General features: G+C 40.0%; 1 protein-coding gene across 1 annotated transcript; it reads left to right on the forward strand.

Annotated features, from left to right (window-relative positions):
* On the forward strand, window positions 1–22,788 carry LOC122560974 (pancreatic lipase-related protein 2-like). Its single transcript, XM_043712217.1, has 13 exons — window positions 1–58; window positions 146–194; window positions 3,831–3,985; window positions 8,082–8,207; window positions 12,991–13,125; window positions 13,218–13,326; window positions 14,210–14,329; window positions 14,413–14,532; window positions 14,700–14,818; window positions 19,332–19,461; window positions 19,561–19,672; window positions 21,210–21,377; window positions 22,670–22,788. Exons 2-13 carry the CDS (start codon window positions 146–148, stop codon window positions 22,740–22,742), a joined length of 1,416 nt encoding a protein of 471 aa, XP_043568152.1. The 5' UTR covers window positions 1–58; the 3' UTR covers window positions 22,743–22,788.
* The last annotated feature ends 587 nt before the right edge of the window (window positions 22,789–23,375 follow it).

Genomic DNA, 23,375 nt, shown 5'->3' on the forward strand with positions numbered 1-23,375 from the left:
GTGTGTGCACATCGTGCAAGCAATTACTACTTGCTCTCACACCAGGACAATTGCTGAAGTAAGTTAGAATTCCTGAGTGTGATTCTCAAAAGCATTCACATTTTATTTGATTAAAAGTAATGTTGTCTTATAAATTTCATCTTAGATGCTCTGGCTCATAATTGCAGCAGTCACTTTGGGCAATGCAGTGAAAGGTAAGAACAGAACAATATAGAATGGTATCGGGTTGTTGTCAACTGTGTGCCGCAAGAGAACTAACACTTTGTTTGCAGGGCTGCAGAAAATGCTGTGATACTGATTTTTTTTTCCCTTTTCCCTGTTTCTCTCCCTGACTCTGTGTGGTGCACATCAATTGCATTTTTTTTTACTTGTATTTGACACATCATTGCATGTTTTGAGCAAGTAGATGGAGAAGTTTTATTAGCTGTGACAAGGTGGTATTGGGAATTGGGGTTATCATTTCAGAAAATCGTTCCTCAGCAGGGCTCCCTGAAACATTGCTGCCTCTGAGTAATCTTACTGGAGATGGGCTCTGAATGGCATTGGTTATCCACTCAGCAGTGCCAGGTAACTAATTATCAACAAATAAGTGTTTTTTCAGCAAATTGCTTATGCCACTAGGAATATGTTGATAATCAATCCTCATTGAGGAAAAACCCTTGGCATTGAAGGTGGCAGAAAGTCCCAGCTAAGGCCATAGGTCATTCTGCAGAGGGGGGTCTTCACCTGCCACAAGATTTTATTTTATAGCATATAAAAGCTTGTGGTAGATTCCTCCATTTTGAAATACCCTCATGGTGTGACAGCACCCACCTCTCCCAGTGGCACACCTGACTACCCAGACCCCAGGGTGTTCACATTGACCTTTCTGCCCTATCAGCTCAGTCCCCTCCTGAATTAGACAGGGCTCCAGGAGGTTTCAAACACCTAGACTTCAAACAATTGGAGTTGGGACCCAAAAGGTTGCTCGGTGGTGCAGTGTGTGGCTGAGGAGAAGGCAACCTTTGGTGTCAGTGTTGCTTCTCCTCTTGGAGAGGAGGTAAAGCTGTCCCTATGCAGTTCCCAGCAGATAACAAGGAAGTGTCAATCAAGGTGATAGGGTCCAAGATATGATGTGGAGGGGCCAGTGTTTAACTGGGGTGGACAAAGTTAAAAATTACACTAGTCACCTAGCTACCTGATGTTCGAGCAGTGCTCCGAAAGCTAGTACTTCCAAATAAACCTGTTGGACTATAATCTGGTGTTGTGTGATTTTTAACTGGGTCTAAGATAACTAAAATAACTTCAGAAAGTCCAGAATTCACATGAGAAGAGTGAAATAAGCTTTTCTGTACAAATACTATGAACGCCAGCCTTAGCTATAAGGAAACCATTCTGTTTAAGGGTTTTTCCGAGATCAATGGCTCCCCAGTGCACTCTCACTGAATTGACTAAGGCAAGTTTCACACAACTCAAGATTCTCTATTCTCTGGCTGTGAAAGCCAGAATATAAGCTTAAAGATTTAATGAATTGATTATTTAAATATTTCAGTGCCCGTTCTGACAGCTTGTCTCCAAGCGAGTGAAACCTGCAAGTGGGCAGGATGGTGTCAGGTTTCCAGCTTCCTGACAATTTTCAGAGCCACAATCCACAGCTGAATTCACTCCCAGTTAGCTATTAAAGTTCGCACCAATGTCAAGCAGTTTTCTATTGCTGCATCATCCCACCATATGGGAGCCAGTTCTTGGTGCCAGCTATACAACAATGAGCTGAGCAGGAAGCAGGAGGAGGTATTGATTGCTATTGAACTGTGATGAGTAGCAATTGTCAATCAATGCCTTTAGGAAAAATTTAGCATTGTACTTCTCACAGTGTTGCATCATTGTCCACAGGCTACACATTTTTTTATGCATTAATGATCAACATTAGTTGTCCTATCCCTAGTTGCCTGGGAAAAGATGGTGTGAGCAACCTTCTTGAACTGCTGCAGTCCTTGGGATGGAGGTACACATACAATACTAGAGATGTTAGAAAGGGAGTTGCAGGATTTTGACTCGGCATCAGTGAAGGAATGGCAATTTAGGTCCAAGTCACGATGGTGTGAAATTGCAGGCAGGGATTAGATTAGATTAGATTACAGTGTGGAAACAGGCCCTTCGGCCCAACAAGTCCACACCGACCCGCCGAAGCGAAATCCACCCATACCCCTACATTTACCCCTTACCTAACGCTACGGGCAATTTAGTATGGCCAATTCACCTAACCCTGCACATCTTTGGACTGTGGGAGGAAACCGGAGCACCCGGAGGAAACCCACGCAGACACGGGGAGAACGTGCAAACTCCACACAGTCAGTCGCCTGAGGCGGGAATTGAACCCGGATCTCTGGCGCTGTGAGGCAGCAATGCTAACCACTGTGCCACCTGTGCCACCGTGCCGCCCATGTGTCTGCTTTCCCATGTTTCTGGCTGGTAGAGGTCATAAGATTTGGAAAGTGCTTTCAAAGAAACCTTGGTAAGTTGCTATGGTGTTACTTATAGGAGGTATACACAGCTGTCATGTGCATTAGTGCTAAAGGGGGTGAATATTGAAAGTAATGGACAGGTTGCCATTCAGCAGACTGCTTTGTCAAGCTTATTGAGTGCTGCTGGAGCTACATTCTCCTCGGCAAGTGGGGAGTATTCAATTACATCTTGACTTGTACTTTATAGATGTGGAATGGCTTTGGTGAGACAGGAGGGGAGATACCTGCCTCAGAATTCCTAGTCTCGTAACTGCTCTTTCAGCCACAGCATTTCTAGGACTAGTGGAGTACTCAGTAATAGTTATGCATCTAAATGTTAAGGGCAATTGTTAGATTCTCTCCTTTTGGAGATGGTCACTGCCTGGCATTTGTGTGATACAATTGATACTTGCCACATAAACCCTGGACATTGTCCAGGTTTTGCTGCATTTGGAAATGGATTGTTTCAGCACCTGAGGAGTAGCAATGGTGCTGAACATAGTGCAATCAACAGCAAACGTCTCCACTTCTGATCTTATGATGGAGGGAAGTCATTAATGCAGCAATTGAAACAACAGGTTCACTAATGTCCTTTAGGGAAGGGAACTGCCATCCTTACTTGGTCTGGCCTCCATGTGATTCCAGACCAATGTGGTAACTCTTAACTGTCCTCTGGGCAATTAGGAATGGGCAATAAATGTTGGCCTAGCATCCATGAATGGATCAAAAAAATTCTGAAGATGTTTGGGCATCGGATATTACCCTGACATAGTGATTACCACAGCTTTCTGCTCCTACTGCCTGTTGAGAGTTTAACTGGAAGGCCCATTGGACCACTGTCAATAGATAACATTTCTTTCTCTGCATCTCCTTGACCAAGGCTTTCAATGCAGCATCAGCAAATCTTGGAGCACACTCTTTACCAGATTTTGCCACCATTCATTGTTCTTCTTGCTCACACTGTCTTCTGCAGCCAATCCCAGCATTTTCCCCTTTCATGGCTATCACCTCTGCCAACATAGCAGTCTCTCATTATTCAACTGGTATATCAGACTGTCTGAAGTGGAACGTGAAAACATAACATTCAAAGCTGCCTCCAAGCCAAGGTTGGCACAAAAAGGAAGCAGATAATTGTAATGCTTTTAGCAAAACAACATTTCTTTCTTATTATTTTGTTTTTATTTACAATTTTGCAACATTGGCAGGTTCCTTTTTTTCTATTCAATTACACTTTCTACTAATTATTTTCATGTTTGGTAACAGTCATGGCAAGTGAAAAGACAAACTATATACATTATGTAAACTCTGATTTGTAAAAATTGCATTAAAAATTATTTCTGTTCACAGCTGCTGAAATCTGCTATAATAGACTCGGATGCTTCACAGATGATGTTCCATGGGGTGGAACAGAGCAAAGACCAATTAAAAAGCTACCATGGTCACCAGAGGATATTAATACACGGTTTTTGCTCTGGACAAGAAGAAATACAAAATCTTTTCAGGTAGTTAGAATCTATATTCTGTAATGGCTTGGAATGTAATTGGCATATTATCAAAGATGGTGGATGGCACATTTTAAATATAATAAGTCTGTGAGCCTCGTGCCAATGGGCTGGATTTCCCAGGAAATCTGACAGCTTCATTGACATGAGGACCTGGTGGATTCTGGATGTGATGACTTCAGGCCTATGTTCTGGATCAGGTGTGACTGCTCGAAGAGCTTCTATGATTTGAAGATCTCTCTATCCTGCAGGGCCCCTGATTTCTTCCACCACTCCTCCCCCCAACCCCAGCAGGTTTCTAATTTCATTGCTCTGAGCCTCTGATATTCCCCCCAACCATGAACCCGTGAGACATCCTCAGTCCCACAACTCCTGCCCACACACCCCATCCCTTCCAGAACTTCGTCCTGCCACCATCCACAAGTACCAAGCCCATTCAATCACATTTTCTCCCCTCGTCACCACTGTCTGGCACAAACATACCTCTATCTGCAGCGTTTATCTATTGGCTTTGTGCCTAATGGAAGGACGAGCCTATCAATCAGGCTCACCTTTGGTTGGGGAAGTATTTGGTCATGTCATAGACACTCTACAAAGTTAACACTGCACATTGTATAGGGAGTTCCAAATCCTCATGTGTCCCCAGTATTCTGACTTAGCTTATGCTCACCTGCTCTCTGAGGGTCAGGTAAACCAAATTTAAGCATGAGCAATGGAGAAGGGGAAAGAATCAAGCAACATAGCTACTACAGGAAACTCTTTGATCCAATGCTGTGAAGAATGATTGATGGAAAATTGATGACTGAAATAAGACAAAGACATAAAAAGAACTAAAGAATGTGAAAATAGTTAGTGTGGATAGAAAATTCATTGCAAGTGAATAAGAAGAATAGAAAAAAAAGATCAAAATATGTCTTAAACACATTCAATATCAAAACACAAGTAAAATACTTGGTTGGAATTAACAGCTCTGAAGGGGGATGGTAATTTAAACCTGTTAGATGACATGCCCACCACCTTTCTACCCACTGCCTTGCTCCCCCACTACCTTCCTGCCCACCCACTGCCATCCTGCCCACTCCCAAATGAGTCCCCATAGAGGTTGGTAAGGTAGCTTGCTTACCCTTTGAACTGTTAGAGCTGTAAGTGGCTAATCATTACCTAGTCAAAGCCATTTATCTGCCTCCACTCCTGAGGCAATGGAAGGCAGATGAGGGGGGCTCAGCCATAATTTTCGCCCAATTTACTACATAAAAAGTAGAAAGGAAGGGTATTCGAGGGCATCCCTTCCAAGATGATGCCAGCCTTTATGCTTCTTACCTAGGCTTTGATTCTTGTTTTCCAAATGTGGCCCAGCCTTCCATGCCCATAAAGCTCAGAACCAGATAAACTGATTGATTATCAGCTCTCAAAGGTAGGATTTCATTCCTTTTGAGGGGCCCCAGTCCAACCCTTAGCCTGTTGATGCATTCACAGAATATTATTGCTGCAGCACAATCACTTTTAAAACTGATCAACTTTACTTCCGAGGGACAAGCAGTGTGCTCCCTAGTAAAATTCAACCCACCATTAATCTGCAATCAAGAGAGGCAAGTAAAATCATCCCAATATCAGATCAGAGGTACCAGAATGTACAGTGATAGAATAGGCTGAACTTGGATCAGTGCAGTGTGTCAGAGCTATTCCCATTTAATCTAAGGATTGTACAGTAATTAGGAGCTGACCAAGAAGTGAGGAGAACTGTTATGAATAAAAAGGCACACGTACAACAAATAACTGGAGTAAGGAAAGAAAGTGATTAACAAAGAGGGATAACCAGCCTGAGAAGGGAAAAGTCATAACTAGATGACACTTTAAGAACAAAGATAACAGAAGGTAATGAAGTAAACAGACAGAAATATATTGAGCGAAGTTTCCTCTACCTACCACACATAAGAGACAGTTGTTAATCTGCTTCTACAAATAATCTCCATTCCCACCCACAATGAAAACAGACACTGCGAAACTTGTGAATGAGAGAAACTGAGTGAGCTCAAAACCAAAAATAAAAGCAGCTCAATTAGAAACTCTATGACACATTGTGAAGAGCAGAAAATATTAGTGCATTTAAAGATAACGAGAAAGGATAGAAAACAAACAAATAAACCAATTTTGAGGCAAAAAGTAGAAAACGGAACAATAAAGAAAAAGCATAACAGCATCAAAATAAAATTGAAAGATAAATATTGTAGTGTAAGTAACAGGAATTGACAGGTTACAGTGATATTGTTGAGAAGATAAATAATTACAGCTTGTTCTGCTATAACACAACAGTTGTGTTCCTCTGCAACCTCACCCTCTAGAAAGTTGCACAATGGAGAACCGCTACAGAAATCACGCTATAGAAGATGGTTGAAAGGAAGTCACTGTAGCAGTTCAGTAGAAAGTTTGCATTATCCAAACCGTGTCCACAATTCGTCAATCGCATTATAGCCAATTCACGTTGATGAAACGTGCATTATACCAGAGTGACCTGTAGATTCTGTTGAACCACACTATACTGTTGCTTGTTAGAACATTGCAGTGACGAGAATGGTGGGGCCCCATGATGCTTTACACAACGTGGTTTGGATTGAATATAAACAAAGTACTTTGGTTGGCTTTGTATTTATTCCTCCTGAGTTTTTCTGGACAGTGTTACAGTTTGACTGATTCTGAAAGAAAGGAATAAAACTTGAAAGGAAAATAAACTGACACATACTTGCAAATAGAAATCTTGAAACCATTGTCTAAGAAATCATGGATATGTTTTGACACCTTTATGAACTCCATTATTATACAGTTGAATACTGTTACTTTTCACAGTTTTGTGAATACTGAATAAACAGTACAAGCTGTTGTTAACACCTTTTGAGTGCTGCTTAGTTTGAATTAATTTTCAAGGGGTTGGTTAGTTCGGTTGGCTGGATGGCAGGTTTGCAATGCAGAGTGTTGTCAACAACATGGGTACAATTCCTAGACTGGCCAAGGTAACCACAAAAACTCCCTCCTCAACTTCTCCCTTTGCCTGAAGTATTGTGACCCTCAGGTTAAACCATCACCAGTTGACCTATTCTAAGAGAGACTTAGGGTGATTTTACTTTTACCGTATGTGTATAAAATCCAGATATTAAACCCCAAGGAATCAAAACTTCAGATGATAGAAAAGAATGTTGAAAAACATCAAAAGATTATTTTTTTAAAAACATAACTTTTGCCTACTCAGTAATCCTAACAGTGTCTATATAGTTTTGTTGTGGTAGTTTTATTCTAAATCATTTTTTTTGTTGTAGAAGACCTTATATCACCTTTATATTGTGGAGTTACTGGTGTTGGACTGGGGTGGACAAGATCAGAAGTCACGTGACACCAGGTTATAGTCCAACAGGTTTATTTGAAATCGCAAGCCTTCACAGCGCTGCTTCTTCATCAGGCTCATTTCACCTGATAGAGGAGCAAAGCTCCAAATACTGGTGATTTCAAGTAAACATGTTGGACTATAACCTGGTGTGGTTCTGACCTTGTCCACCATTATATTGTTTGCTTAAATCCTATAGTAGGACTGAAATGCTGAAACACCTGAATCAGAAGCAAGGGTGATACCACATTGCCAAATCTAATATCTAGATGCAAATTGTACAGGCAGACAAATTAGTGAGCTAGCAATGATCCAACATTTAAATTGTCATTCAGAAATCAATCATGGAATGTAATATCTTTAATCAATAATTAAAATGACAGTGACATTTTACAAGGAAGCATTTGTTTGAGCGAACCCTCCAATGTATATTCTGCACAATTTTTATTACACTAAGCATTGTTTTGCAACATATAAATTTCATATGGAACAGTCTGTCAGCTGCAGTGAATATTACTCTAATTATGTGCCATGTAAATATTAAATAACAGAAGAACATGAGGCAAGAGTATGGTAATACTATCATGCATCAACAAAACATATGCATTAAGAAAATGAGATCTGTAATGTTAGATTTTCTACTAAGATACTATATCTGCTTTAATATTGTTAGTTGAAATCGCAATTACAGTGTTATTTACGGAGTTACTTTCTGTACAGGAAATTACTGGAATTAATCCTTCAACGATCGAAAATTCTAATTTTGACAGGACCAAAAAAACCTGTTTCATAATTCACGGGTATATAGACAAAGGAGAAGAATCGTGGCTCTCTGACATGTGCAAGGTATTGGCTGGAACAAATATGAAAACAAATTGTATTTATGTTAATGTCAACTTAAAATGTTAGCAAAAATGAAGATAAATCCACTTCTTATGTAAATATGTGTGATCCTCACTCTTCAATGCTTTCTCTGCTTTTGGTAATCTCCCCTTAGCCAATCTTCCTGCCTAGCCTTTAAAAACATTGTCATTAAACACAGCTTCAGACACCATCTTAATTTCTCACTGAGATATCCTCAGTCCATTCCTTCTTCAGCCTTTGCACTGAGTAACTTTTCATTCTCAATAACTTGAATCTCTCTCTCAGCTCCCCTTTTGCTTCACTCCTTTTCATGTACTGCTTTCCCATTCTTAAAAATGTGTTGCTGGAAAAGTGCAGCAGGTCAGGCAGCATCAAAGGAGAAGGAGAATCGACATTTCGGGCATAAGCTCTGATCTCCAACATCTGCAGTCCTCACTTTCTCCTGCTTTCCCATTCTTCCTAAATGTCTCCTTTCATATAAGTATCCTCCCCCATTTTCTGACAGATCTCTCAATCATAGCATTTTATATGGCCTCTTTGTTCCCATGATCTTGATCAATGATGACCTACACCTCTCTACCCTTTTCAATCCATATCCCCCTCTAAATGCCATGTAGCTGCACTATCAAACTGACAACTGCCAAACCTCTGGTCCCAATCTTTCTCAACATGTTTAGAGCTGTCAAACCACTCAACTCAACTCCCACCTTTAATGCCTACGTTCCCACCAAAATCCTGTTTTCTTTTCCACAAAAGGACTCCAGTTTTGCTGCTTAGGTTCAGGACTCCTGAATGTTTCTGACATAAAAGCAATTTGACCGTTTTCACTAAATGAGGTTGGACTGCATTAAGATTACCAGGGTTTTCTATCCTCTACCAAAACCATGCACTCTCAAAGGATAAAGAGAGAAAAAAGCAAAGATAAAATGGATTCTACTCATTATTGCCACATTTCTCTTTAAACACACCTCTACAGCATCCTTCCCCACGCTCCAAGCAAATTTCAGGAACTCATGGACTTTTCTGTTTCGGAGTATTTAGGAGCCTAGCAGCTGCTCCTCCCTCTCACTTGACTATCAAATACTCCTTACTTCCCACAGGTTCTGCCTTCCCCAGCTTTGGACTCATTTTTATTTCTCATTTTTTTCTTTTCATGATGATGCCCAGACTATCTCCCTCAGCCCTTCCACTGCTGCTGTTTTATCAAGGGATTTTCCCAGATGTGTTCTGCCCATGTGATTTTCCTTATGCTCCCTGATCCCATTCTTACTTAGTTGCTTACCTTCCCATTTTGTTTGCTGATCTCTACACCAGTGGACACTGTATAAACCCCACCTTCCTTTCAAACTGCTCCACCTCCACTATTAAACCCGTTGACCTTACAATCCCGAATCTTGAGCTGGATTTTAGGCTCCACTATCTATGGTTTTGAGGGCTGATCTGGATCCTGGGAGAACCACATAAGATGCAGTGAATAGCTTTCTAGTCTTCTATCTGCCCAGCACTGACCCATCTGAAATGCAAATATAGTATTCTATGTACATGCGAATTAGAAGCAGGAATAGGCCATTTAGTCCCTCAAGCCTGCTCTGCCACTCCATAAAATCATTGTTAATCTGATTCTGTCTCAATTCTACATTCCCGACCAACCCTTTTATTTTTTAATGAGGGGTTGGAAGTCTACCCACCCTTGGGGCTATTGAGGCCCGTATGTACACAATTAATGACTACTAAGGACCTTGTTTCATGCACTGGTATTTTACCTTGGGTAAGGGGAAGCTTAAAAATGTGTTGCTGGAAAAGCGCAGCAGGTCAGGCAGCATCCAAGGAGAAGGAGAATCGACGTTTCGGGCATAAGCCTTGGATGCTGCCTGACCTGCTGCGCTTTTCCAGCAACACATTTTTAAGCTCTGATCTCCAGCATCTGCAGTCCTCACTTTCTCTTAAGGGGAAGCTTGTCAGATTTGAAGCCCAGCAGTTTTTAGATTTGTGGGCTGGTGTCAGGCATGGTAGGGGTTGCCTGCTTTATGGGATCCACATCCACCCACCTCAATATCCAACACCCCACCCACTTAAAAACTTTCCACTGGCCTTTTGAATCCTCCCTTCAACAACCCAACCCTTCATTAAACTCTGTTCCTAGATTGACCAGGACTCCTCAGTGAGCAGACTAGCTGTGGTCCAAATAGCACTACTGACTGGTTACTACAGAGCTGCTGACCAATTGAATTGAGTGACGGCTGTCTAAGAAGGGCCTTCCTGAGAAAGGGGGACAAATCTTGCCTTAAACCAATGAATGCTGCTTTCAGCAGTAAATTACTGCTAGATCTTTGTCAGGACAGTGAGTGGGTTTCTCCCAAACTTTCCATTGCGGCACCTCACAAAATCCAAGGGGTTTTGCCATTCACCCTGCACTCTTAAAGGTCCTTGTAATTGCGTTCTCCTCCCAGATCCATGCTTATCTTTCACACAGCTCCACCTTTGAATTGTAGCAATAAGAGTTCCACTCCTCGCTACTTCCCTATCTGATTGTGGTCAGACAACTCCAGCAATGGCTCCTGATCCATCCCCAACATTATGACCAACAGATTCTTCTGAAGTTCATTTCCTGGCTCCATCCTTTTCCTCACACTTCCACTTGATGGTATTCACCTACGGACATAATGATGCTCAGGACTATCTCCCTCAGCCCCTCCATTGCTGCTGTTTTGTCAAGGAGTTTCTCCAACATTATCATTTGCATTGCCTGCAATTTCTTCCAGTTAAATGTTGTGCAGCCCAAAGTGGTCATCTTCAGCTCTGCCACAAACTCTGAACCTGACATTTGAATCTAATCCCCCCCCCCCCCATCTTTGATTCAGGCTGAACCAGACCTTCACAGCCTTGCTGTTTATTTGATTTGAACTCTCAACAGCAGATGGTCATCCACATTTTATTTAATGAACATCTCTGTTCCCTTTGCACCCAATGCTAGTTAGTTCACTGCTCTCATGTCCTTGCTAGATCTTTCCTTTTGTATAAGCATCCCTAATCATATTTATGGACACTCCTTGATTTTTCCATTGCCCATGCCTCCTATGGTTCGATCACTGTCGAACATTATTCTTACCTCATCCAAATTTATTTGCTGCTATGTGAGGTACTGAGCAGATCTCTCCATTGCAGTCAATTATTATAATCTCAGGAACTTCACTAGTCCACCTGCAGCTAAAATTTTGTCTGTGCCTTTGTTTTTAATCTTGGTAATTGTAATCCTATCGTGTCCAGTCTGTCACCCTCTCCAAAGCCCAAATCATGAAAAATTCTACTGTTTGTATCCCATTTCACACTAAGTCTCACTTGCAGTGGTTCAGTGGGTGGCACGGTGGCACAGTGGTTAGCACTGCTGCCTCACAGCACCAGAGACCCGGGTTCAATTCCCACCTCAGGCGATTGACTGTGTGAAGTTTGCACATTCTCCCTGTGTCTGCGTGGGTTTCCTCCGGGTGCTCTGGTTTTCTCCCACAGTCCAAAGATGTGCAGGTCAGGTGAATTGGCCATGCTAAATTGCCTGTAGTGTTAGGTAAGGGGTAAATGTAGGGGTATGGGTGGGTTGCGCTTCGGCGGGTCGGTGTGGACTTGTTGGGCCGAAGGGCCTGTTTCCACACTGTAAGTAATCTAATGACCTTGCAAACCTGCAATGGCAATTAGTCTGCGAACATCTCTGATTTAGGTTTGTTTTTAAATGATTTCAATACGAGACTGTTAAATTGGGGTGTTGTTGCCTATTTCAGTACCTCCTTCAGCCTTGAATCTCCTCTTCCAACTCCTGCTCTTTTCCTTTCCTACATTTTTGATAATCCTCCTCCCATTCACTCAACAAGTGGCAATCCATCTTCAGCCACTCAGGATCATGCTGTAGTATTCTGTTATGCCCTGCATTGCCTGTTATGCAATTCACTTCCTTTAAGACTAGTGAAGAAAGCATTTGGTATGCTTTCCTTTATTGGTCAGAGTATTGAATACAGGAGTTGGGAGATCATGTTGCGGCTGTACAGGACATTGGTTAGGCCACTGTTGGAATACTGTGTGCAGTTTTGGTCTCCTTCCTATCAGAAAGATGTTGTGAAGCTTGAAAGGGTTCAGAAAAGATTTACAAGGATATTGCCAGGGTTAGAGGATTTGAGCTATGGGGAGAGGCTGAACAGGCTGGGGCTGTTTTCCCTGGAGCATCGGAGGCTGAGGCTGAGAGGTTTACAAAATCATGAGGGTCATGGATAGGTTAAATAGACAAAGTCTCTTCCATGGGGTGGGTGAGTCCAGACTAGAGGGCATAGGTTTAGGGTGAGAGGGGAAAGATATAAAAGAGACCTGAGGGGCAAGTTTCTCATGCAGAGAGTGGTACGTGTATGGAATGAGCTGCCAGAGGAATGGTGGAGTCTAATACGATTGCAACGTTTAAAAGGCATCTGGATAGGTGTGTAAATAGGAAGGGTTTGGAGAGATATGGGCCAGGTGCTGGCAGGTGGGACTAAATTGGATAGGGATATCTGATCGCATGGATGAGTTGGACGAAGGGTCTGTTTCAGTGCTGTGCTTCTCTATGACTATGACTCTAAGACACTTCTTAAACATGCATATTTTTCCCAAGCTTTGGTCAAGTGTCCTCTTAATTTTGAATGCCATTTTAAAAAACATTTCTGATTATCTCACCTTTGGACATTTTACTACATTAAAGACATTATATTTAAAGCAAAGGATATTTATTTTAAAACTTATTTTTAAGGCAATGTTTGAAGTGGAAGATGTGAATTGCGTTTGTGTTGATTGGGTACATGGATCGAGAACCTTATATGACCAAGCTGCCAACAACATTCGAGTGGTTGGAGCAGAGGTGGCATATCTTATTAATGTGTTAGAGGTAAAGCCATTCTTACGAAAGAGTTATAGTGCATTATAATTCAGGAAGAACCACACAATCACATTAAGATATATTCTTTTACATATAAATAGAAAACATTTAACCACTCACGTTCTGAGATCCACATTATTGGACATAGCCTGGGCAGTCATGCTGCTGGAGAAACAGGAAGACGCATTCCAGGGATTAGAAGAATCACAGGTAAGTATTTCAGTTGTCAGGAACTACTTACTGATGAGGAAAAGCAAAATGTGAATATTTTATACGAATTTCAAGTTCCTGTTAACTTCACTGCAACAAAAATATTTCCCCCAAGAGGTTCCTCTGACAATGAAAAAAGAAAATATTGTAGGTATGTCAGGAGCTAGTGTTCTGTTGTTCATGCACAGTAGCTGAAGTCTGTCACACTCACTTGATTTGTTAATGTATGTCTAAGAGCAGACAGGTAATTTTCCAAGGCTGCATGTGTGAAGGACTGAGAAAATGTAAAACAGCATTTTGAAAAGCACAGAGATCTCAATGGTATGTTGGATTATAATTTAGTCATTCCACATCTGAAATTTGAATTGGGAGTCAGTCTAGACCAGTGAGATGAAAATCTCTTGTACTGTATCTGCCAATCGTCAGGGTTCTGAGTGAGGTAAATTTGGAAAGTGTCAATCTAGGTTCCTTTGCTGTGTAGTATACAGCATAAAATTACCCATAATGTTACACTAATTGACAGTCTGACTCAGAGATGAAGGCTGTAAAGATTACTGCAACAGGGAATAGATGAAGCATACGGCTGATGTATTACACATGCTGGAGAACTCAATACTAACACCAGGCCCAAAAATATCCAAACATTGTATATTTCAAAGCACTGACAGCTACACCTGGGTAGTTTGGATGTGTGATCTATACCCACTTGGGACTAAATTGAATCTACCATTGGAGAAGGTCATCATAAATGTGCGACAATTAGAGGGGACTGATATGTAAAAGCAAATGTACTCTGCATGTAATATATTACCAAATCGAAATAATAACAAAATATAATGAATACTATATAAAAAGTTGCATTCACTAACTTTATCTCCTTTAGGTCTAGATCCAGCCAAACCTTTTTTTAAGAATACGCCTGTTGAAGTTCGACTGGATATTTCGGATGCAGAGTTTGTTGACATTATCCACACTAATGGGGCTCCATTGATTCCTTATCTTGGTAAGATTTTCTACAAAAAGTCATTGAGCAACAGAAAGCTAAAATTGATTTTTATCACTTTCTATTTGTAATTGAATTAACAGGTTTTGGATTGTTTGAACCCATTGGACACCTTGACTTCTATCCAAATGGTGGAGAATTAATGCCTGGATGCGATAAAAATATTGTTTCAACTATAATTGATATTAATGGCATTTGGGAAGGTACAAAATTTCTTAGTCAACACATGCTTTAGAATTCCAACATTATCTTTTCCTTGTACTAACTTTATTATTTTTGAATTATCTATCAGTTAATAATTGAGAGCCTCTGAAATATGGCTTTGCATTCAAACAATAAACTGTACAAATATTTACTGATTCTTTTACAGGCACTCGGAACTTTGCAGCTTGCAACCACTTGCGGTCATATAAATACTACACAGAGAGCATCCGAACCAAAAATGGATTCGTTGGGATTCCATGTAATAGCTATGATGACTTTACAGCAGTAAGTTGCCTTTTTGCAATTTCTCCAACATTTGAAATGGCACAGTAATTAAGAGTTTCTGAGTTAGTGACACATCTAGTTTTTCAAACTTTACGTGTGGCTCAGTCAATTTTCTTTGTTTCCAGAGAACATCACTGATTTCTGTAAAGAGGATCTTTGCAATTATTGCTATTTAAAACATTTGATTAATCTACTGATTCAAATCATTCAATAATTTGAAGTAACTGATGTAAACAATTCCGCAATATTAAATTTTAGATTTCAAATAACAAAATTATCAGATTATTTTAAATTAAGCAATTTTGACCATAAGAAAGCTAACTGCAATAGATAGACTAGTGCGTTTGGCATATTCTGCATTTATGGTTTCCTTTTTAATTGTAGAACTATGTAACGTTTATGAAGTATAAAGCACCAAGGGTGGTTAGTTGTTCCAGGAGTTAGCACCTACATTTTTGCTGATGCACTTCAAAGGAAGTATATTAGATTATATTACATGTGGCAAGCAGCAATTCTTTCTCTTGTCTCTGAGCCGTTTTCCTTGCCCCCTTGAATCACATGTTTCTTATCAGTTCTTATCAAATATCAGTAAGTAATTAGGGCCAATACCTTTAGGGTGGAAGTTCTGTCCAAATCTCTAACATAGTTACTGGTTTGTGGCAGAGAAGCTGTTGGAGAAGGGAATCAAAGAAAGGGCATATTTGGAATCTAGTTGCACCAGAACCTTTCCTTCTGGAGAGGTGGGAAGAGAATTGTAATGTGGATCGGAAGCAAGATACACCAACACTCCACATCAAGATGAAATTTCTGAGGATGTTCCAAATGAAGGGCTTTTACCCGAAACATCGATTTTCCTGCCTCGGATGCTGCCTGACCTACTGTGCTTTTCCAGCATCACTCTAATCTTGACTCTGATCTCCAGCATCTGCAGTCCTCATTTTCATCCTGAGGATGTTCCCAGGCCTCCCTAAAAGCTTGTGCTCAGTATATCAACTAAAAGAATCAACTGGAACCCATGCCTACTGAGAGCCATCATACTAAGGCCCTATAATGCTTCCTGAAAATTATAAACATTCAACAATTATCTGTGGATTTCCACAATGTGATGTCCAAACCTCAACTGGGTGAGCATTATTGCTATGCTTTCAGAGACACAAACATTAGCTGCCAACCCCTGGTTAGGCCTTCCTCTGGAATTTGGAGCAAATGACTGAGTTATACAGGAGTGGTGTGCTCCCCACCCTCATCTAAAAAGTCAAGATAGAGCTTGCCCAAATGAGTAATGGAAGCCCTGCAGTCATTTGGAAGCAGGATCTCCACTACCCCAGGGACAAGCGAGAGCACTCTAGAGAGATGCCATTCAATCAGAGGCCTCAAGGTTTTACTGTACTGTAGGACTGGTGGAGCTTGGGACTTAAGGAGGTGAGCTATGATCTCTGCAATCTCCTCTAATCCCATAATTCTCGAAGATACTTGTGCTTCTCCAAGTCTGTCCTCTCGAGCTGTCTGACTGTACATTGCTCTACAATTGGTTGCCTTGCCTTCAGTTGCCTAGACACTGAGCTCTGGAATGCACTCCCTAAATTTCTCTGACTTTTGACCCATCTAGGATACATAACAAGTTGGGAATGTAATTTGAGGAAGATGCAAGGAGGCATCAAGTGAACTAGGACAGAAAAAAGCTATGAGGAAGAACATGGCAGATGGAATATAATGTGAATATTCATAAGGTTATCCACATTGATTTAAAAAAAACAGAAAGATAAAATATTTCTTAAATGGTGAGCGGTTCAGAAGCTCTGATATCCAAAGGAGGTGGCACTGTTCATGAGTCACTAAAAGCTAGCATTTGTGTGCAATAATAAAACAGTATGTTAACTGTTTATAAACAGTATGTTAAACAGTATTATAAACTGACTTGACCACAGAACGAGAGATGTCTTGCTGCAATTATATAGAGCCTTGGTGAGACCATACCCGCTGTATTCAGTACAGTTTTGGTCTCCTTATCAAGGGAAAAGATTACTTGCCATAGAAATGGTAACAAAGGTTCAGCAGATTAATGAGAGGTGACCTCATAGAAACTTCTAGAATTCTGAAAGGGGTAGACAGAATAGATAGAGAAAGGATAATTCCTTTGGCTATGGTGTTAAGAATTAGGGGACACAATCTCACAATAAAACGTAAGCCATTTAGGATTGAGATGAGGAGGAACTCAGAAGATGGTGAATCATTGGAATTCGCTGGCCTCAAAGAACTGTGTAAGCTAAGCAAGCCTCATTCCTGATGAAGGGCTTACGCCCGAAACATCGACTCTCCTGCTCCTCGGATGCTGCCTGACAGGCTGTGCTTTTCCACCACCACACTCTTCGATTGTAAACTAAATAAATTAAATATAGACATTGGTGGATATCTATTGCTGATGACATCAAGTGATATGGGGATTGTGCGAGAATAAGAAGTTTAGGTCAGCCATGGTCAAGAATGGTAGACCAGACCCAGGGCTGAATGGCCTGGTCCTGCTCATATGTACCTAATTCCTTATACGGCAGGATTGGTGCAGGAGAGATCAAGGAAACTGGGTCAAAATTCTCTTTTTGATTCATTCGTAACTGTGGACATCGCTAACAAAGCCAGCATTTATTGTCAATCCGTAATTGCCCTGGGGAGAGTGGCAGTGAGTTGCTGTCTAGAACCACAACACTTGTTGGGGTATAGCAACACTAGTAGTGCTGCTAGGAAAGAGGTTCCAGTATTGTGAACCAGTAACAGTGAAGAAATGGCAATAAAGTTCCAAATCAGGATTGTGAGTGGCTTCAAGAGGAGTTTGTAGGTGGTGGTGTTCTAAACATCTGCTGCCCATATCCTTCTAATTGGTTGAGGTTGCAGGTTTGAAAGGTACTGTGAGTTGCTATAGTGCATCTTGCACTGTACATCAATAGTGAAAGGAGTCAATTCTGAAGGTAGTAGATCTTCAACCAATCATGTGGGCTGCTTTGACCAGCACAGTATCAAGTCTCTACTGCTGTTTGGTCTGCACACATTCATGCAAGTCAAGGGTATTTCATCACATTCTTGAATTGCACCTTATGAATGCTGGATAGGCTTTGGGAACGCCAAATGTGTGTTATCCTGCAGGATCCTGAGCCTCACCTGCTCTTGCAACCACTAGAATTTCAAAAAATGTGAAATTATCTTATTGAAAATTTTATCAAATTCTTGCAGGGCATAACAGAATGTATATAGACTTTTCACCGGCTGGTGACACTAGATTCAGATGACTTACACTCAGAATAAGGAGTAGGCCATTTAAGCCAGAGGCGAAAGGTAGGAGGGTGAGTTCTCTAACATAGAGGGCTTTGGAAGCTCAATCAAATATCAAACAAAAATTTTTGAAGATTTCTAGAAATTAATGGCATCATGGGATATGAAAGTAACATTAGAAAGTGGCATTGAGGTAGTTGTTCAGCCATTATCTTGAATGATAGTGTAGGCTCCATGGGTTGAATGGCCAACTCCATCTCCTGTCTACCTGTCTGCTTCTCTGAGATTAACATCTTAAAGCCATCTCTTTACTTAAGCTTTTGGCCACCTGTTCTAATATGACCTTTGTGGCCCAATGTCTACTTTTGCTTCACAACACTCTTGAAGTGCCCAAATGGTTTTATAACATTAGTGCTGCTGAACAAATATGACTTAAGACTCTTTTAAATGCTCGGACATTAATTTATCAACACAATACTTCCATGTTACAAGGGATTTACACCGAAAAGAAGCATATAAATGAACAAAACTCTCGAATTACAGTGAATCAACTCAGGGGTCCTATAATCTTTCAGGGCTGTAAGCTTCACATCTCAATGCTTATGTTAAGCTATTAATGTAATCATTTTTTTAAAAATCAAAAGCAGGATATGTTGAGATGGAACTGATTCAGTGTTTTGGCATTTCGATGAAATGTTCCACAGCATATTTTCCTATATCTTTCATAGGTTTTAATATCAACAAACCTTTTCAAAGACTGATGATTTGCACTGAATATATAAATAGATGACTGACTGCCTAAAACTGGTACTTATTTATCAGCTACTCATATATTCTGCTGACTTTCTTTGTTTAATAGCTTGACATAATTTACCAATGCTTTACTATCACTCTAGTGGAACATAAGGCAAATAGGCACAATATAGCCACATTACATTTGAAGTTTCAGAATTCTTGCCACGAGAGTTTTCTCAGGATGTTTTGCGCTGACCTGCCCTTTCTAGCACATTGAAGGCATTACTTTAGTCCTTTAGTGTCTGATGGTAAGGTAGACACCCCTGACACTTACTAGCCCCACATTTGCTATGCAAGCTGGATATCAGCTGTTGGATTGGCTCATTATCCGAAGTTAGATGGAATGTTAATTCTAAATCAAACTCTCTTGTGGCATTATGGGTTGTTTATAAATGTTTAATGAAGGAAGACAGTTAATGTTAAAATACCTACATGTTTTGTTTGCTTTCTTAAGGGAAATTGCTTCAGTTGTCCACCAAAAGGCTGTCCCCTAATGGGTCACTATGCTGATACCTACCCTCTCGGAAATGATACTACCGAACCAAAATTTTTTCTGAACACGGGTGCTGCTCCAACGTTTGCACGTATGTTATACATGTTACAAATTGTAATGTTTTTCAAATTGCTGTCAAAGTATATTTATTAACTAGATTGCAATATAAGTTATGAATCATTTGCAACAGGTTGGAGATACCAGGTTACTGTCAAAATTACCTGTACACGGAGTATCAGAGGGTTCTTCAATATTGCCTTGTACGGTTCCAATGTCAATACCCAACAATATCAAATTGCAAAGTAAGTTTATGGCTGCTGATCAGGAGGTAACTGTTCTGTGATTAAAAATCCTTCGCATTTTTTTCATTGTACCAGTCTAATAAAACAGAGGTCCCAATTTTATCATTTATTTAGTGAGGATTTAAAATTTGATCTTGTGATGCAGACTGTGTTGATAAGGTCATATTTATTGCCCATCACTAAATGGTGCTGGGTAGATAGGGAGCCATCCAGAATGATGGTTTCAAAACCACTCAGTTACAGAATGGTTATGGTGCTGAAGGAGACCAATCAGCCCATCATGTCTTCATTGGCTGTCTGAGCATTTTAACCTGGAGCCAGTATCTTGCTTCATTCCAATAACCCTGCACAATGTTATCGTTCAAATATTCATTAAATGCCCTCTTGAATTCCTCAATTGAATCTGCCTCCACAGCACCACTATGTAGTGCATTTCAGACCCTAACAACTTGGTGTCTGATTTTTTTTTGTTCTTACCATTTGCATCTTTTGTAGAACACTTTAACTCTGTGCCCTTTTGTTTATTGATCCATTTTAGAGTGGGAACTGCTTTTCTCCACCAACTGTCTAGACACTTCACAATTTTGAAAGCTTCTGTTAATTTCCTCTAGCCTTCTGCTCTCCTAGAAAAACAGCTATAACTTCTCCAATCTTCCTTTATAACCAAATTGATTTATCCCTGGAACTGTTTGTATAAACATCTTCAGCACTGTCCTGTCCTCAGTGCAGTTACATCCTTGCTCCAGAACTGTACACAATACACCAGTTGGTGTCCAGCCAGTATCTTCCATACGTTTTGGAAAGCCTCCCTGATGTTGCACTTGATATGCTCCTATCTGTGAAACCTGGAATACTGTATACTTTAGTAATAGCTGTCTCTACCTGTCCTGCCAGTTTTAATGACTTCTGTACAAGTGTTGAGTTCATCCAGCTCTTGCACGTCCTTTAGAATAGAATCCTTTGTTTTATATTGTCTCTCTTTGTTCTGTTTACCAAAATGTATTACCTCACACTTCTTTACATTGAACATCATCAGCCACGTATCCACCTCCTCCAGCAATTTTAAAAGTGTGCAACTTGTTAGGACACTTGCAATGTACTTAAGCATCAGTTACAAAGTTGGAGTATATAAGCTAGCCTAGTTAGGTTGGCACATTTCTATTCAGAAAGGAACATCTGTATACCAGCTGGGTTTTACTGCAGTCTATCAGCTTTCAAGGTCATTTTATTTTCTGATGCCAGCTCATAAATGACCACAATTGTTTGCCTGAACTTTCTGCAGCAGTTGTTCTGATCACACAAGCACAGTAGAGAAAATCTAAACAGCTCATAGATTGGGCAAGCCTCAGAAAATTATCTACTTAATTTAGTGAATCTCAGTGTAAATATTTACCAGCTCAGTCGTTAAAAACCATTAGGATTGTTTCAATCATTATTGATTCCACTGTTTAACTTGAGGTTGCCCTGTATTATGGCACAGGGGAACATTTGAATGCCACAAATGATTAGGTGCTAATTTTTATGTTTAACTTCACAGAGCACTTTTGGAGTCTGGAAAAACTTTCACAGCTGACATTGATGTGGAGGATAACATAGGGGAGATTACGAAAGTCAAATTTATCTGGAATAATAAGTTACCAAATCTTTTTGGGCCAAAAATTGGTGCTGAAATGGTAACTTTATTAAGAGTGTATGACCAACAAACGTAAGTGCACACTTATGAAATTATGGACCAAATAATGATTCAAATACTGGCTGTAATATTTCATACTATTTTTATATCTAGTGTGAATCCTGGTTACGCAAGTGTATTTAGACATAGAGATTGAGCAGAGAGAAGAGATTCATAAACGTTACAAAACTGCAGATATAGGACCAGTTCAGTTCATCCTTGCTCTGTATCTTTCCATTACAGTTTCTGTGGATAAATCCAGACTGTTTGACTACAATACTTTACCCATAAGCTTATTCGAGGCTTTAATAAGCCTTTGTTGAAGATTGTTCACCTCAGTTGTGGACTTGAACATTATTAAGCCCAGAAACCCAAGTTCATCTCCAAGCTCCACAGTGAACACCTGCTCTGACATCCCACCCTTTACTGAATGAAAACATTCCAACAATCAGAAGTTATTAATTATTGACTTTTTTTCTGGTGCCAGCTCACAAATCAGCAGCCTAATCGTCTGTTGTAACTTCAACAGCAGATCAACAAAAACTCTGGAAAAACAATCTCAACAGATCATAGATTGGGGCGTTTTCAGAAAAGTACCATCTTTATTTAGTAAATCACAGGGTAAATATTTACTGGATTTATTGTCAAAAATCATTAAGTTTCAACCAGTCATTTTTTATTCCATGGATTAATTTGAGATGCTGACTTGTACATTCAGTGCCAGTGAATGACATCTCACTCCCTGATATTCCTGTCATTTGCTGATTTCCGCTGGTATACGGCTGTTAAAAACTGCTTGGGCCTCAAACTGCACAGGCCAGTGGAGATTTTGTGCTTACCTCAGGCTCACTATCTCAGCCTCACCCACCTGATTCCCAGACTCAACTGAACTCAGGTCTTGCAAATACAAAATTCAGCAAAAAACTGATCAGTATATAATTGTTGGAAAGCTTTGATAAAAAGGGTTTTAGAAAATGTGTTTTAAGCATTTTATCTACAAGATCGCACAAGTAATGGAATGAAGTAAAGTTTCACATACTTTTATGTTATCAGTTCACTCATTTCTATAGTTGTTTGATTGGACTTCTAATCCTTTCAAATAAAATGTTCAATTCTTACTCAGTTAATGTTTCCTCATTGTAAAACTGAACATATTTAATTATTGTTTGGAAGAGATATGAAATGCTTTATGAATGTATCACCCTAAAAGAAAGCAAGCACATTTACATTATTTTGTGGAACAGGTACAATCACATTGATAAAATGTGGGAATGTAATGTTTCATAAATGTAAAAATCATTTAAAAGTAACCTTTTGTTTTGCAGCTTCACATTCTGTGGAACTGAGGCTGTTGGTGAAGATGTTCTACAAACTATTTTGCCTTGCTCAAATCTTTAAAGATTATTTCACAATCTTGTAGTTTGGACAAATGAAAATAAAATGATACACTTCAAATAATTTGTTTTACATTTCTCTAGATCTATGATACAATGGAATAATTATCACACATTAGGCAGGCATTCACCCAGTTAAAACAGCAAAGGTCATTGAACTTGATTTAAGGAAAAACAGTACTCTCATTGTACAAATGTATACAGATGATGCCTTCATATAAAGAAAACTCAGATGTGATCATAATCAGCAATGATAACATTAAAACAACAATAAGTTCAGTGTATTATACTAAGCATAACGTCCTCAGCAGCAGGCAGCTGTTATAATGATCAAGTCAGGTCTTGTCAGTTCTTGAGGACACCGATCACATTATACAGTGAGGAGTTCTCTTGTAATGTTCAAGATAAAGTGGGCTGGATTGTTGGAGCTCTCAGAAGTGACCAAAAGTATAGTCAGGCATGGAGAATTGCATGGGACATCATATCTGGTAGTGGGGAACTACTCATGATTATTCAGTGGGAGGGAAATGTCAGAAAAGGAGACTCACCCATCAGAGGTGGGAGATCTGTTGATACATTTAATTTTCCATTTACATATATGCTACTGAATACGATATTTTTTCTCAGCCTCCTCAAT

Source organism: Chiloscyllium plagiosum, chromosome 22, assembly GCF_004010195.1.
Source record: "Chiloscyllium plagiosum isolate BGI_BamShark_2017 chromosome 22, ASM401019v2, whole genome shotgun sequence".
In the NCBI taxonomy this organism is placed as follows: domain Eukaryota; kingdom Metazoa; phylum Chordata; class Chondrichthyes; order Orectolobiformes; family Hemiscylliidae; genus Chiloscyllium; species Chiloscyllium plagiosum.

Coding starts and splice junctions, on each gene's coding strand:
- LOC122560974 (XM_043712217.1), top strand. CDS start 146: ATGCTCTGGCTCATAATTGCAGCAGTCACTTTGGGCAATGCAGTGAAA. Junction 13,327..14,209: donor AGGGATTAGAAGAATCACAG/GTAAGTATTTCA, acceptor TATCTCCTTTAG/GTCTAGATCCAGCCAAACCT. Junction 19,462..19,560: donor TGCTGCTCCAACGTTTGCAC/GTATGTTATACA, acceptor CATTTGCAACAG/GTTGGAGATACCAGGTTACT.